The sequence below is a fragment of the Aspergillus vadensis genome, assembly GCF_003184925.1.
Source record: "Aspergillus vadensis CBS 113365 unplaced genomic scaffold BO88scaffold_5, whole genome shotgun sequence".
Classification (NCBI taxonomy): domain Eukaryota; kingdom Fungi; phylum Ascomycota; class Eurotiomycetes; order Eurotiales; family Aspergillaceae; genus Aspergillus; species Aspergillus vadensis.
Genome location: NW_020292043.1, coordinates 163186 through 177111, shown reverse-complemented (window position 1 = coordinate 177111; position 13926 = coordinate 163186). Strand labels below are relative to the sequence as shown.

The 13926-nt window shown below is 52.2% G+C and overlaps 5 protein-coding genes across 5 annotated transcripts; 3 read left to right on the top strand and 2 right to left on the bottom strand.

Moving 5' to 3' along the window:
- The first annotated feature begins 1682 nt into the window (after positions 1-1682).
- Positions 1683-3571, top strand: BO88DRAFT_227920 (M20 family metallopeptidase). The gene is made up of 2 exons (XM_025702048.1): positions 1683-3377; positions 3437-3571. The coding sequence occupies exon 1, from the start codon at positions 2034-2036 to the stop codon at positions 3282-3284; it is 1251 nt and encodes a 416-aa protein (XP_025565205.1). The 5' UTR covers positions 1683-2033; the 3' UTR covers positions 3285-3377; positions 3437-3571.
- On the bottom strand, positions 3542-6393 carry BO88DRAFT_227668 (glycoside hydrolase family 47 protein). The gene is made up of 3 exons (XM_025702046.1): positions 5629-6393; positions 4909-5553; positions 3542-4853 (listed from the first exon to the last, which is right to left on the bottom strand). Exons 1-3 carry the CDS (start codon positions 6122-6124, stop codon positions 3799-3801), a joined length of 2196 nt encoding a protein of 731 aa, XP_025565204.1. The 5' UTR covers positions 6125-6393; the 3' UTR covers positions 3542-3798.
- Positions 6394-7091: 698 nt separating this feature from the next.
- Positions 7092-8768, bottom strand: rpt4 (proteasome regulatory particle base subunit RPT4). Its single transcript, XM_025712380.1, has 4 exons — positions 8396-8768; positions 7906-8292; positions 7388-7844; positions 7092-7325 (listed from the first exon to the last, which is right to left on the bottom strand). Exons 1-4 carry the CDS (start codon positions 8610-8612, stop codon positions 7205-7207), a joined length of 1182 nt encoding a protein of 393 aa, XP_025565203.1. The 5' UTR covers positions 8613-8768; the 3' UTR covers positions 7092-7204.
- Positions 8769-10332: 1564 nt separating this feature from the next.
- Positions 10333-11924, top strand: aspf22 (enolase acuN; the record flags this gene model as incomplete). The annotated part of the gene is made up of 5 exons (XM_025702820.1): positions 10333-10456; positions 10533-10589; positions 10665-11004; positions 11063-11503; positions 11570-11924. 5 exons carry the CDS (start codon positions 10333-10335, stop codon positions 11922-11924), a joined length of 1317 nt encoding a protein of 438 aa, XP_025565202.1.
- Positions 11925-12419: 495 nt separating this feature from the next.
- BO88DRAFT_485929 (eukaryotic translation initiation factor 3 subunit J) lies at positions 12420-13616 on the top strand (the record flags this gene model as incomplete). Its single annotated transcript, XM_025712379.1, has 3 exons — positions 12420-12440; positions 12541-12614; positions 12753-13616. Coding segments are annotated over 3 exons (803 nt in total), but the record flags the coding sequence as incomplete, so codon positions are not given.
- Between the last annotated feature and the right edge of the window lie 310 nt (positions 13617-13926).

Below are 13926 nucleotides of genomic sequence, written 5' to 3'. Positions count from 1 at the left end.
CCCACCGGCTGAAACCACAGAACCAGAGGAACCAGTTAACCACAGTCAGGATGATCGTCGGGTTTACACTAACTTAGACAGGCTTGTGAGGGCTCCGTTTCGCTCCGTGGCTGGGGAACCATGGATCGGGCCTCAGTGGCCATGGCTCGCAATTGTTCTTTGGGCTTCTGTGGCCATCGTGGGTCGGAGAAGACACGCGGTCGAATGGCTACTCCGGAAAGTAGTGTAGTTGGTAGTTGTGGTAGTGTTCGTATGTACTAATCCGTGAGCAGCTCGACAACAGAGTCGACTGGGATGGTTCAAATAAGAACTAGCATCGAATGATGAGTCCCAATTTGCCGTTTTGTGTTGGTGTTTTGTGTGTGGGTGTGGGTGGTGAATGTCTGAATCTTCCCTCAGACAGGTTTCAACGGCTGCGCATCGGCGCCGTCTCCAACACAGCAAGCGAGGATGGAGACGGACAGAGAAGCCGGACGAACAAGGGAACCCAGAGAGGGTAGTGGGGACTGGAGAGGAAGTTGTCTAGACTCTGACCGACTCGACTGGTCCAACACAGAGCATCCCCCATCGGATAGACAGAGCTCCATTCCTTTACTGCTTGTGAACGCGCTGTGCGACCCCTCATCCCCGTCGTCATACCCCTTCAGGGACCAAGTTAGAGTCTCCGAAAGTACGACGACCTATCAACCATCCTCTCCCACACTATAGATTTGACATCGGACCAGTCCCGACGGAACAGCAGGTTGGAATAAAAGGGAGGGAAGACAGCAGGGGGTGTGAAAATGACTAGTTTGCAGTGACCGGTGCTGTTGTGCTTCAATGCGTGAGGGAACACAAGAGAGATTGAGAATCTCGCCGTGGCACTGCTTGGGTACTGGACCGCTCCCCCAGTTCTGATGATGATGATATTATTTTCTACCTTCCTGTTATGAAGACTATTGTTTCTGTATCAACTAACTAGTAAACTTCCTACTATACAGTAGAAAGCGAGAGCCAAGTCAGCGGTGGGGACGAGGTAGAACAAGAATGGGATCCCTCAACTTGCCTTCTACAGTAAGTTTTGATTAGTGATTCTGTCTCTCCCTCTGTGTGTGTGTATGTGTGAGAATGTGAGCATTCAAAGGTCTGGTGCCGACGTCAGATCCACATGGCTTCAGCGCCAACCGACCGGGAACCTTGCCTCCCTCAACTCTGATGTTCTCTTCCTTGGTTCAGTCCAGCTCGAACCGCATCAAGAATGTTATTCGAGCGGGTGGAAGTCCGGTGCTGTTCCGCGGAAAACTCCAACGGTAAGGGATCTTGGCGCCATGCTTTGTGAGCATATCTGTTGACGGCCGGCAATGACGGTCGGGATGTTTGTTGGTTGCCGCCTGTTTTATCCTCAGTACTTCATTCTCAAAGATGCCCGATGGCGATCGGACAAAACGTGCTGGACAGTGGTGTTCCGTATACGGCGGAAGAAGGGGATTTCCAGGCACGTCATTCCGCCAATTCTCGAGGAGATTTAGGTATTCTTGACGAGTCGGCCGACTGCAGAAGTTAATTGAGCGGATCGTTTCTATTTCCAGTTGATTCTACATCATGATGTTGGTTGGTGGACCACCAGTCCAAGCAGGACCATTCGTTGCTCTTCTGTGCATCTAGCAAGTAAAATTACTGTGTACTGTGTGCATGCAACATAGATGCATCCTTTTGTATCCTGTTGGTGATCTATAAAACGATCCATCTTACAGATAGATCCATTTACTAGAAGGAATGGCGTGACCAGACACTAAACCCCAATTAGGCAGGTCCAGACTGACTGACTCACCCCTGCCTGAATGCTGCCTGTATACTCAGGCAGCAATGGCTTATCTCCAAATCGCGCTTCAATTGATCCTGCATTCCATTGACTCCTCATCCCAGCATCGCAAAACAATTCTTCCCCATCCCTGTTCCCCTCGACAGTCTCCCTCTCACCAGCCAATTGACCTCCATCACCAATCCAGGGAATGCCTCTACCCTTTCCCACTCACCCTTAGCCACCTAGAACCATGAAATCCCCCATCTCTCTTCTCGCGGCCGTCGGCGTAGCCTCGGCTGCCTCCCCGCAGACCCTCTTGTCCCTCGCCTCCACCGCGTCCGACATCATTGACGCTTCGCCTTTCCTCTCATTCCACCGCGACATCGTCCAGATCCCCTCCGTCTCTGGTAACGAGACGGCCGTAGGCACCTTCGTGGCGGACTTCCTCGAATCGCACAACTTCACCGTCATCAAGCAGCCCGTTCCTTCATCCTCCAAAGGCGACCCCAACCGCTTCAACATCTTCGCCTACCCATCCACCTCGCCTTCCCAAGACCGCCCTGAAATCCTGCTGACCAGCCACATCGACACCGTACCCCCCTTCATCCCCTATGGGCTCCACGATGACGCAAACAACAACTCCAACATCCTCATCTCCGGCCGCGGCACCGTAGACGCCAAAGCTAGCGTCGCCGCCCAGATCTTCGCCGTCCTCGAGACACTCGAATCTAACCCATCTGCCAGCCTAGGCCTCCTCTTCGTTGTCGACGAAGAAGTCGGTGGCCTCGGCATGCGCACCTTCTCCGACAACTCCACTCTCAACCCTTCCCCGTCCCCCTACCATACCGTCATCTTCGGTGAACCCACCGAGCAGGCCCTCGTCGCCGGCCACAAAGGCATGCTGGAGTTCCCCATCATTGCAACTGGCCAGGCCGCTCACTCGGGATATCCCTGGCTCGGTAGCAGTGCCATCTCCGCCCTCCTGCCCGCTCTATCGCGGGTCGATCGTCTAGGCAAGATCCCAGAAGCGGAGGGCGGACTGCCCGCAAGCGATAAATACGGCGAAACGACCGTGAACATTGGGCGCGTGGACGCTGGCGTCGCGGCCAACGTAGTGCCCTCGTCCGCGATCGCTGAGGTGGCGATCCGTCTGGCGGCGGGGACGCCCGACGAGGCGAGGGAGATTGTTGCACGTGCGGTGAGAAATGCCACTGGTGGTGACGAGCATGTGTACTGTGACTTTGCTGCGTATGCTGGTGGGTACGCGCCTCAGGACCTGGACACAGACGTCCCCGGATTCGAGATCACCACGGTGAACTATGGTACGGATGTGCCGAACCTGAAGGTCTCCGAGGGAGTTAAGCGCTATCTGTATGGCCCGGGTAGTATCCATGTTGCGCATGGTGATAACGAGGCTATCACTGTCGGACAGTTGGAGGAGGCGGTCCGTGGGTACAAGCGGCTCATTGAGGCTGCTGTGCAGCGGGCTCGCGAGAATTAATAGCTGACCAGCTAGCCATTAACCAGCCGGCTAGCCACGACGTGTACATATAACGAGGAAACGATAACGATTGTTTCTCTCCGCTTACTACTAGTACGTATATTCTGTACATAGAATATATACACCCACAGGGAAGTTAATTTATGTACCAGAGGTTCTATCGTACAGACAGACACATTCAATCCGAAGCCAAGCCATGAAATAGCAAATCCTACTACTAGTAGTAACACTAGTAGTAATGCCAGCTGTATAAAGTAAAACCGGTAGAAACTGAAAGTAGTAGACGAATAAACCCAAGTGCCTGCCTCGGATGATGTAACAAGCCAGAATGCAGGAGCAATATATACCAACAGTAGTACTTAAGAATCGAAAGCAAAGCATCAGACAATTGAAATCAAGAGGCGATAAATCAATTCGAGGCATATTTCTTTCATTTTGGTAACCCCAAGGAAACGTAGTCCAAGAGATATATAAGAGCAAAAGAAAACAAAAGAAGATAGATATTCAAATGAGATTATACCGACTCCTCCACTTCCTCACTGGGTGTCGTTATCGTCCGACTCTTCCTCATCCACCCGGTCTTCAACTCGCCCGTCGGCTTGAACCGCGGAAGAGGGTGTGCTTCTGTGTTAAAGACATGTTCTTCCAGAGAGATGAAGTCGCGGTCCGAGAAGAGCAGGTAGAAGTATTTGAGCGTCTCTGCCATCCAGAAACTCTCCATGTTGTCGCGCTTCACTGGGGGGTTGTCATCGGCGTTTGAGAGTGAAGTGAAGCCGGTGATTTTCTGAGGTTTCGACTTCTGTCGGGTTCCGTCATCTTCTTCTGCCTCCGATGATGATGTTGAGCTGGATGTGTCTTCTTTGCTGAGTTCATCAACAGGGATGTCCTCGACCACGGCGGTGTGCTTGACGAAGGATTTGAACATCTCCCAGCCCCAGTGTCGGTAGATGTCGTCTCCGGTGATGCGGTACATGTAGAAGAGGGATTCGACGGTCTCTGGGCGTTGGAGGTTGTGGCGGTCTTGTTTGTGGATGTTGAGGTCATCGCGCCATTTGGTGGAGTAGTCGCTGACGGGGTAGATGGATTTGGAAAGGAGGGGAAGTTCGCCAGAGGCTTTTTGCTGGCCTGCGCTGGGGTTGGCAATCGTCGAGTCTGGATACATATCTGTCTCCATAACACGAGGGTCGTCTACATTGAAGTAGGTGATCTCTGGTGCGAGGCCGGTCTTCGTGATTAGGTACGTTGCCCAGCAGGTCTTGGTTAGTTCTCGGGCGAGGAGAATCTCTTCCTCCTGGCGTTGGCCCCAGTCGGGTGACTGTCTTGCCTCGGAAAGAGGACGCCCGCCGGTTGCTGCGAGAGCGATGGTGCCGGGGTAGAAGCAGACTAAGTGGTCCATTTTGGGGGAAAGGACTCCGTGCAGCCCGGCAGGGCGTTCGCCCAGAACGGTCAATTTGGCGTTCTGCGTGTAGGTGATTAGGTGCTTGCGCACGCCAACGAGGGACTCGTCCCACATGTCCTTGTAGATCGGTTCAGTCTCCTGCGTTTGAAGGTACTGCTTGATGAGGTATTCTAGAAGACATCGGTCAGCGCATTGAAATTAACGCATAGCCAGCTGGATATATACCGTAGTATGAGTCGCCTCTGCTACCGAGACGGATGTTGTCGCCTTTGAATTCGCCGGTCTCTGGATATACGTAGATCGGAAGCAATCCGTCTTCCATCTTCTGATCGTCCACGACCTCCATGACCTTCTCCACAGCCTGCCAGTACTCCGCCTCGCCCGTCAGCTTGGCCAAGTACTTGAACTCCAGCTGGAGAGTAGTTGCTTCGGCAGTAGATGAGGCACCATTATCCGCATACGAGGGGAGGCCCTCCGACTTGTTGAGATTGATGCTTGCATACGGAATTCCAGTGCCGGATTCAAAAGCGCCCAACAGACGATCCGCCAGATCGGTGGCCTTCTCGATATACAAGTCTTCACCTGGCGCGCCTGTATCGTCATCCGTGAGCGGAGCCAGCTCGGGGTAGTTCGTGGAGAGATAGTGTGCAGAAAGTAAGCCACCCAGCATGCGAATGGTAGTCTCGAAGGTATTCACATCGTGGTCCTGGTTGTATTGCAACGAGTTGTGAATCCAGCTGCGGGCATGTTGCACTCGCGACGTCAGGTTCATAATCATCAACGTGTCCAGCGCATCAACAATTATCCACCCCATTCCTCCTTCAATCATGTGCCGGCCGTTTTTGGCGATAGGGTGGTATTCATCGTAACCTAATCACCAGCAGACAAAGCCATTGTCAGTCACCACGTCCAAGAACCAGAGATCATCTCCATTCAAAAACATACCCCACGCATGAGCTGCATAACCGTCCCAACTGACAATGAAGACGTCGCGGACTTTCTCCCTCCTTGCTTCCCAGTCAATTTTCTCTGTCACTGCACTGCCATCGTATGGTGGTTCCGACTCCTCAAAACTTTGCACCCACTTCCAGAGCTCGGCGCCCTTCTCCGCGTCTGGGGTCTTCCATTCCGGCTGACCAGAGCCAGAGTAGTACCACAGAGCGAGCAGAACCAACAGACATAGTCCGCTATATATGATCTTCCGCCGCCTGGCTCTCGGACCGGTGCGTCGTGGTGCGAAGTAGGGTTTGTCCTTGTACATGGGGAGCGTGCGGTCGCCGGCGAGGGGATTGTTCAGGGAGTTGGAGATACCAGTCGGTGGCGAAAACCCATAGCCAGGCAGCCCGTTGGTCCCAGGGCTTCGACTAGCACGCCAGTAGTTATTCTGGAACGGTTGCTGAGACGAAAATGGAGAACTGTTCCGAGGGGCCTGGAAAGACATGACCACCACCGCCAAGCTTCTACTACTATATCTGTCCTCTACCGAGGGAGGACCACACCTCCGACGCGCTCTAAGTCCGAGACAATATGTGGCCTGTCGGATTTATTCGCATAGGTTCAGTATCTTGTCTCAGATTGAGGTTGGTGCTCAGGCAAGGACGTCTGGTTACAGGATACGTCGTTCGTTCGTAGGTAGGTAGGTAGGTAGTCTGGGGTAAGCCCCAAAAGTAGTAGTCAGTATCGCGGCAAGACTATAGTTAACGGGGCGAACGGTTTTAGATCTAGTAGGGAGAATGGAAAGGACCATTCAACGGTTAGCCAAAGAAGCACTGTGAATTGCTGCAGCGATAGTTAAGATCCCAAGAATAAATGGCAAGATTACCGATAAAGTTAGCAGGGCCCCCCGATCGAACCAAGCATTTGATCTCTTTGCGATTTGAAGATGACCGGTCGCAAGTTGGGTCTGTTGATCTCCGCGGACTGTCTCCCGATGCACACTAATAGACCATCGATGGTTCCTGGACAGGAAGATACTGAACAGGTGTCAACTACTCTGAGAAGATGTTTCGGCGCCTAGGGAAACTGATTCGAGCATTACATAAAAGTGAGGACAGCCATTCCGATGGACGCGTGTAAAGCCCATGTGGCGCCTAGCTCAACTTGTCCTCAGCGCATGGATGCCGATCCTTGGTCGCGGCCTTGGCGACAAACGGACGGCATATTCACAGTATCTGGAGAGGAAGAAGAAGCCATCATCGTCATCAATACCGGTACTAAAGCTCGATTGCCAGTTACCACCCATGGCAGACATTATATTTACCCGGTCAGGGTCCAATGCTCGGGTCCATGCACCTTCTTTGCCTAGTTTGTGGGGAAATCTCCCATGTGATTAATTGGGCTACCACTTAAACTGTACCTACGTGCTACTTAAAAGTACAAGGCTGCAAACTGCACAGCATTATCAATGCATGGATTGTGTACATTAGATGAGCATAAGCAGATTGGGGGTTGGCTTCCCATAAGTTGGAAATAATAGCTTTCTACATCATGGCTAATTCTCAGGTATTCAATCAAGCGGGAACTACAACTTCTGGTATTCCAGCTTGCCCTCCAGCTTCTTCGCCTCGGCCACCTTGCGGACCGCTCTGTTGAAGTCGTCCTGGTTGATCGCGTCCCGGTAATCCTTGATAGCAAATAGACCCCTGTCTCGATGTTAGTCGCTATCGGGGAAAAAGGGCAGAGTAATAATGGGAAATAGACATACGCCTCCGTAACAACGTTGCGAAGATCAGCACCGTTAAGCCCGTCGCTCATCTTCACCACACTTTCGAAGTCGATCTCGCCATCCAGTTGAACGGTGCTGGAGTGGATCTTCAAGATCTCCAGGCGACCGACCTCGTTGGGCAGGGGAATTTCGATCTTGCGGTCGAGACGACCGGCTCGCAGCAGAGCCGGGTCAAGCGTGTCGGGCCGATTCGTAGCCATAATGATCTTCGTCTTTCCAAGGTAATCGAAACCATCCAGCTGGTTGAGAAGCTCCATCAGTGTACGCTGGATTTCTCGATCAGCCGAGGTACCCTCCGAGAAACGCCTTCCACCGATAGCGTCGATTTCGTCCATGAAGATAATGCAAGGCTCGTGTTCTTTAGCGTATCCGAACATCTCTCTTATTAACCGTGCAGATTCACCGATGTACTTGTCGACAATAGCGGACGAGACAACTAGGACAGAGTTAGCGATCTAGGCCTACCTAAGCCCGCGCCCGGAACTAGAGTTGTATACCTTTCAGGAAGTTCGTCTCCATTGAGCTTGCCACTGCTCGAGCCAACAGCGTCTTTCCGGTACCGGGAGGACCGTAGAGGAGCACACCCTTGGGCGGCTTGATTCCTACTCTTTGGAAAAGCTCGGGGTTCTTGAGCGGCAACTCAATGACTTCTCGAAGCTCGCGGATCTGTTCGTTCAGACCACCAATTCCGGCAAAGTTGATCTGGCCTGGGTCCTCCAGTGACATGTTGTATACCAACGGATCAACCTCTCTCGGGAGCATTCTCATTATAGTAAGTGTGGTCATATCGAGGGCGACACGGGTACCCTGCTTCAGCTTTGCTTTATCGACCTTCGAGCGGCAACCGACGACATAACGCGGTCCGGAGGATGCCTTGACAATGACTGAATCAGGTCAGCCCAGATATCGGTAAAGAGGGTAGCATATTTTGGACATGTTCTGCCCGGGAATAAATGGTATAGGGATGAGAAATCGAGATGAACTTACATCTCTCCTCATCCAGCTGCTTCAACACTTCTCCGATGATCTGTCCGACACTTTGCAGCGCCTTGATGTTCTCTTCAGAGATATCGAACTCTCGTTGCAAATCCTTTATTCCCATGCGAAGAGACTTGAGCTTGGCTTCCCATTCTCGGAGCTCAAGCAGGCTCCTCTTGTAATCCTCGAGCGCCTGCTCTCTCTCCGGATCGCTGGCGCCGTTCATGATGTAAGGCAATCAGGGAGACCGAAAAGCAGAGCGAAGTCGAAACAGCAAAATCCCCGGGGATCTTTAGAAAACAAGGTAGCAACCCGTAAGGGTGAATATGCAAATGGATTGATAAAAGACGGGCTGGTTGACGGTACTTGGTCTTACTGCATCCAGCTCGGCGAGCTGTCGAGGAGCTCACAGCAGCCACCAGCTCACAGTGATCACATGACACTGGCTCATTGACAATGACATAATCACCAATGTATGCCTGGATTTATGCCTGAATCGTTAGGCTGCAGGGAGATAAGGCCACCAATCTATCACTTTCGGAGTATCTATTATCCGGAGTATCCTCTCAGGCACCAAGGTGTCTATGTCTGGTGCATTTGCCGCGGGCATTTTCGTCATTACGCAATGGAAGTTTCCAGACAAGAAAGCGCTGGATGTTTTCCCACCCATTGAGGGGCAGGTGGAAGATGCTCTCTCAACGTATGAGATAGATCATAATTGATCTGATTGGTAGTCCTCTGACTCACTTAATTGGTCCTGGATGATTTACGGAAAGTTGAAACTACTTACTTACTACGTATAATGGAGGGGTAGGTGCGTACAGCATTGTTGTTGTGTGGAAAAGGAGGGGCTATTGCGCCTACAGGTGACAGGATGCATCTGCGATCTGTACCATAAGCATCATACTTTCTATTACCTTCTAGCCGTGACCCAGATCGGGAAGAAGACAATGAAAAGAGGAGCCATGGAGCCTTGTCAGTTTCGTCAACCCCGTCCTCAGCAGCAACACCCGCCTTACCCCGAGGGAATGCGGAAGATCTCGCTGGGGAGGGTAGCAGTTTGAGAGTCTAGAGACAGCTTCAGCCAGCGAGAGCAGCGACTGATGCTGTCTGCCCCACCATTCCCTTGGAAAGATTCGGAGGACGAGACCGTGAGCTTTCCCGGGGCACGCCTTTGGGGGTGGGAAAGGGAAAGCTTACAAGAAGTAGCCTGCCTGTAACAGTCTGTTGTCGTGTTTATTATTTATCTACTACTTCCCCCTCCTCCCTCCTCTTGTGTTAGAGTACTCTCAAGAAAGCCCTTTCCTTACCTAGTACAACCTCCATCCTCAAGGTCCTGTAAGTATTACTTGTCTCCCCCATACCCATACTCATCATCATCATCATCATCATCATCAACAACATCACTCCTATCATCCTCTCTCCCTGCCCATTTCCTCCTGTTCTTCCAACTTCTCTAAGCTGGGGGTAATGACCCCGCCATCATCCCACCATGTTGTTGTGCTTGACTTGACCCCTCCATCCATCCATCCTCCTGTCTGTATAACCATCACTCCATCTTGTCTGTCTACCAAATGATCTGGCCTATCCGGATTTAGCACCAATCCCATTGATCATTTAGATGATCGTTTTTGGGAAACTTGGGCTGTGCCGAGCCTGGTCTATTTGATGGATCGGACCTCTCCACCTCTCCCCTTCTTCCCCCCCTCCCCGTCCTTCCCTTCTCCGTCACTCATCCGCCATCCACTCATTCTTTTTGGGTCCTCGGTGAACACTCACCACCCTCCCCCCGCTGCTGCTAGTGCACACCGAAACAGCAAGTCCGGAGCGCTTACATTTTTGCCTCCTCCGTTTTTCCCTTATATCTGGGCCTTGTTCTCTCTTTGCCATCTTCGTTTCCTTTCAGTTTCACTGATCCAGAACTCTCCTTCCCCCAGTCCATCAACATGCCTATCTCCAAGATCCACGCCCGCTCCGTCTACGACTCCCGCGGTAACCCCACCGTCGAGGTTGACGTTGTCACCGAGACTGGTCTTCACCGTGCCATTGTCCCCTCTGGTGCTTCCACTGGTCAGTAGTCAACAAACAATCAAGGACCTTGCTGTCCTCCAGCTCTACATTTGACATGCTGACAGTCAATATTCAGGCCAGCACGAGGCTCACGAGCTCCGCGATGGCGACAAGACCATGTGGGGTGGCAAGGGTAAGTTCAGAGCATCCTTCTCTACATCCTTGGTGTAATCAATTCCATCCAGCTGACATCCACTGCTTGACGTAGGTGTCCTGAAGGCCGTCAAGAACGTCAACGAGACCATTGCCCCCGCCGTCATCAAGGAGAACCTCGATGTTAAGGACCAGTCCAAGGTTGATGAGTTCCTCAACAAGCTCGATGGTACTGCCAACAAGTCCAACCTCGGTGCCAACGCCATCCTTGGTGTCAGTCTGGCCATCGCCAAGGCCGGTGCCGCTGAGAAGGGCATCCCTCTCTACGCTCACATCTCCGACCTTGCTGGTACCAAGAAGCCCTACGTCCTCCCCGTTCCCTTCCAGAACGTTCTGAACGGTGGTTCCCACGCTGGTGGCCGCCTGGCTTTCCAGGAATTCATGATCGTCCCCAAGTAAGTTGCTGCCATCATGCCACTTCCAAAGTAGTTCGCATTACTAACAAGCATGTAGCACTGCCTCTTCCTTCTCTGAGGGTCTCCGCCAGGGTGCTGAGGTCTACCAGAAGCTCAAGGCTCTTGCCAAGAAGAAGTACGGCCAGTCCGCTGGCAACGTTGGTGACGAGGGTGGTGTCGCCCCCGACATCCAGACTGCCGAGGAGGCTCTTGACCTGATCACCGAGTCCATCGAGCAGGCCGGTTACACTGGCAAGATCAGCATTGCCATGGACGTTGCCTCCAGCGAGTTCTACAAGGCCGACGTCAAGAAGTACGACCTTGACTTCAAGAACCCCGAGAGCGACTCCTCCAAGTGGCTCACCTACGAGCAGCTGGCCGACCTCTACAAGTCCCTTGCCAGCAAGTACCCCATTGTCAGCATTGAGGACCCCTTCGCTGAGGACGACTGGGAGGCCTGGAGCTACTTCTACAAGACCTCTGACTTCCAGATTGTCGGGTACGTACTCTACTCAATGCAACCTTTCCGTTAGGGTTGTTCGTCGCTAACTGATTATTTCTATAGTGATGACTTGACTGTCACCAACCCCCTGCGTATCAAGAAGGCCATTGAGCTCAAGTCTTGCAACGCTCTCCTGCTCAAGGTCAACCAGATCGGTACCCTTACCGAGTCTATCCAGGCCGCCAAGGACTCCTACGCTGACAACTGGGGTGTCATGGTCTCCCACCGCTCCGGTGAGACCGAGGATGTCACCATTGCCGACATTGCTGTCGGTCTGCGCTCTGGCCAGATCAAGACCGGTGCTCCTGCCCGTTCCGAGCGTCTGGCTAAGCTGAACCAGATCCTCCGTATCGAGGAGGAGCTCGGTGACAACGCCGTCTACGCCGGCGAGAAGTTCCGCACTGCCGTTAACATGTAAATGCAGCCATTTTCCGTATAATGTCACCCAGTGCAAGACCCTAGCGGTCCCCACTAGCCCTTCCCAGCGGCTGCAGAACAGCATCGCTGGGATGGAACTAGGCGGCAAAAACATCAGAGATGATTAAGATTTATGATGACGAATTCAAAGGCCAAATAATTGAATTTAGTGGCACATAATGAAAAATATTTCTTTTCACCCTTCAATATAGAGAGTTCCTATTGTTTCCCCTAAGTTCAATGTAGATTGATTGATAGATAGCAAGTACGTAGTAAGATTGGGCATCACGGGCAATCCCGCGTTCACGTGACCGCGCCGCATGCCCCACGGGATCAGCCACTCGGTCGTTCAAACAAATTCCCTCCTCCAGCAGTACCTCGTCAACGACACCAGTTCCTCTGCGTGAGACTTACGCTTATCACCGGCTTCGCTGCCAGCCACGCAACTCACTTTCCAGCTTGTCATTTTCGCCCCAAACTTGACGACTTTTGCCCGCCATGGCTCCTTCAAAGTGGGGTATGTCCTCTTTTGGATTTTTGTGGCCCTCGCCCGCCATAGGAATATACAATGCGGGACAACATGGCAAGCCATTCACGATACTGACGGCTTCTTTCAGATGACGAAGAGGAGAGTGTCTCCCCCCCTCCTGTGGTTGCCCGCCGCAAGTTCGATGATGAGGAAGAGGAAGATGTAAGTTTTTTTTTGCCGCCCCTCCCCCTCCCTGTCCATTTTTGCCTCACAATCTGCCCCGCGCCGTCTCTCTCAGTCTTAGTCGTGGAAAGAATCCCCCCACCACCTTTTCCCCCAAAATCTGACTGAATGAACTAGGTCCTCGACTCGTGGGACGCCGCCGAAGATTCCGAAGTAGAGCGCGAGAAGGCCGCCAAGGCAGCGGAGGCCAAGGCCAAGGCCGAAGCCGAAGCTGCCGCCAACAAGAAGAGCAAGGCACAGCGGATACAGGAGAAGAAGGCCCAGCGGAAGGCAGATGCCGATGCTGAGACTTCGGACGACAGCGACGAGGACGAGGCCGAGCGGAGAGCCCGTCTCCGCAAGACCGAGAAGGACGCTGACCTCAAGCACGCCGAGGACCTCTTCGGTGACATCGACCTGAACCGTATGCGCAACCGCAGCGCCCCCAAGGCCGTGGTCATCAGTGACTCGGCCGACCCGACCCAGGCCGTCGATCTCTCGGCTATGCCTCTCTTCAAGCCCGCTACCAAGGACCAGTTCACCCGCGTCACTACCACCCTTATCCCTCTGTTGACGACTCAGTCGAAGAAGCCCCAGTATGCTCTGTGGGCGCAGGACTTCGTCAAGCAGCTCGTCAAGGACCTGCCCAGTGGTGATGTCAAGAAGATCGCTTCTTCGCTGACTACCCTCAGCAACGAGAAGATGAAGGAGGAGCGTGCTGCCGATAAGGGTAACAAGAAGACCAAGGCGGCCAAGACCAAGGTCTCCCTGGTCACTTCTAGAGAGAACCGGATTGAAACCAACTCTTATGATGATGATGGGTTGGATGACGATGACTTCATGTGATTTTGTTATTTAGAACATTTATATTTCCTTTTTTTTCCCTTCTTATCCCACCAACCAATCCCCTTAACTTACTTGCTTCATTTGCTTCTAGTTTCTCGTCTATTATTTTTCTATGCTCTTCTCAATCTTCGACTCTATATCTTTGCTAGACCGGCTTGCGCCCTTACATGCATCATCTAAAACAATGTCCATTCGTCCTCAAATGTTTTGAATATCCGTCATATAAGATTTTTTTTTCCTTTTTTTTTTTTTTTTTTCTTACTCCGTCTTTCGCTATTCGGCTTCCTCTACTCGGCTTATAGAGCATGATGGTTCATCTCTCCCGTACATATTCGTGGGTAGCATACTACTATATATAACTCCAGCTAGTATAGAAGCTGTCGCAGTTGTTCGCTTACTAAGTCTATGGCTCTTACTAACTATAAAGTGTTCATCTTGGACGCATTGTCAACGAGTACCGAGAGGT

Excerpts from the sequence above, each read along its gene's own strand:
- BO88DRAFT_227920 (XM_025702048.1), top strand. The coding sequence starts at position 2,034 with ATGAAATCCCCCATCTCTCTTCTCGCGGCCGTCGGCGTAGCCTCGGCT.
- BO88DRAFT_227668 (XM_025702046.1), bottom strand. The coding sequence starts at position 6,124 with ATGTCTTTCCAGGCCCCTCGGAACAGTTCTCCATTTTCGTCTCAGCAA. Across the intron at positions 5,554-5,628 it reads TTATGCAGCTCATGCGTGGG|GTTACGATGAATACCACCCT; the intron begins GTATGTTTTTGA and ends GCTGGTGATTAG. Across the intron at positions 4,854-4,908 it reads CAGAGGCGACTCATACTACG|AATACCTCATCAAGCAGTAC; the intron begins GTATATATCCAG and ends GATGTCTTCTAG.
- rpt4 (XM_025712380.1), bottom strand. The coding sequence starts at position 8,612 with ATGAACGGCGCCAGCGATCCGGAGAGAGAGCAGGCGCTCGAGGATTAC. Across the intron at positions 8,293-8,395 it reads GCAGCTGGATGAGGAGAGAT|TCATTGTCAAGGCATCCTCC; the intron begins GTAAGTTCATCT and ends GACCTGATTCAG. Across the intron at positions 7,845-7,905 it reads GGAGACGAACTTCCTGAAAG|TTGTCTCGTCCGCTATTGTC; the intron begins GTATACAACTCT and ends ACTCTGTCCTAG.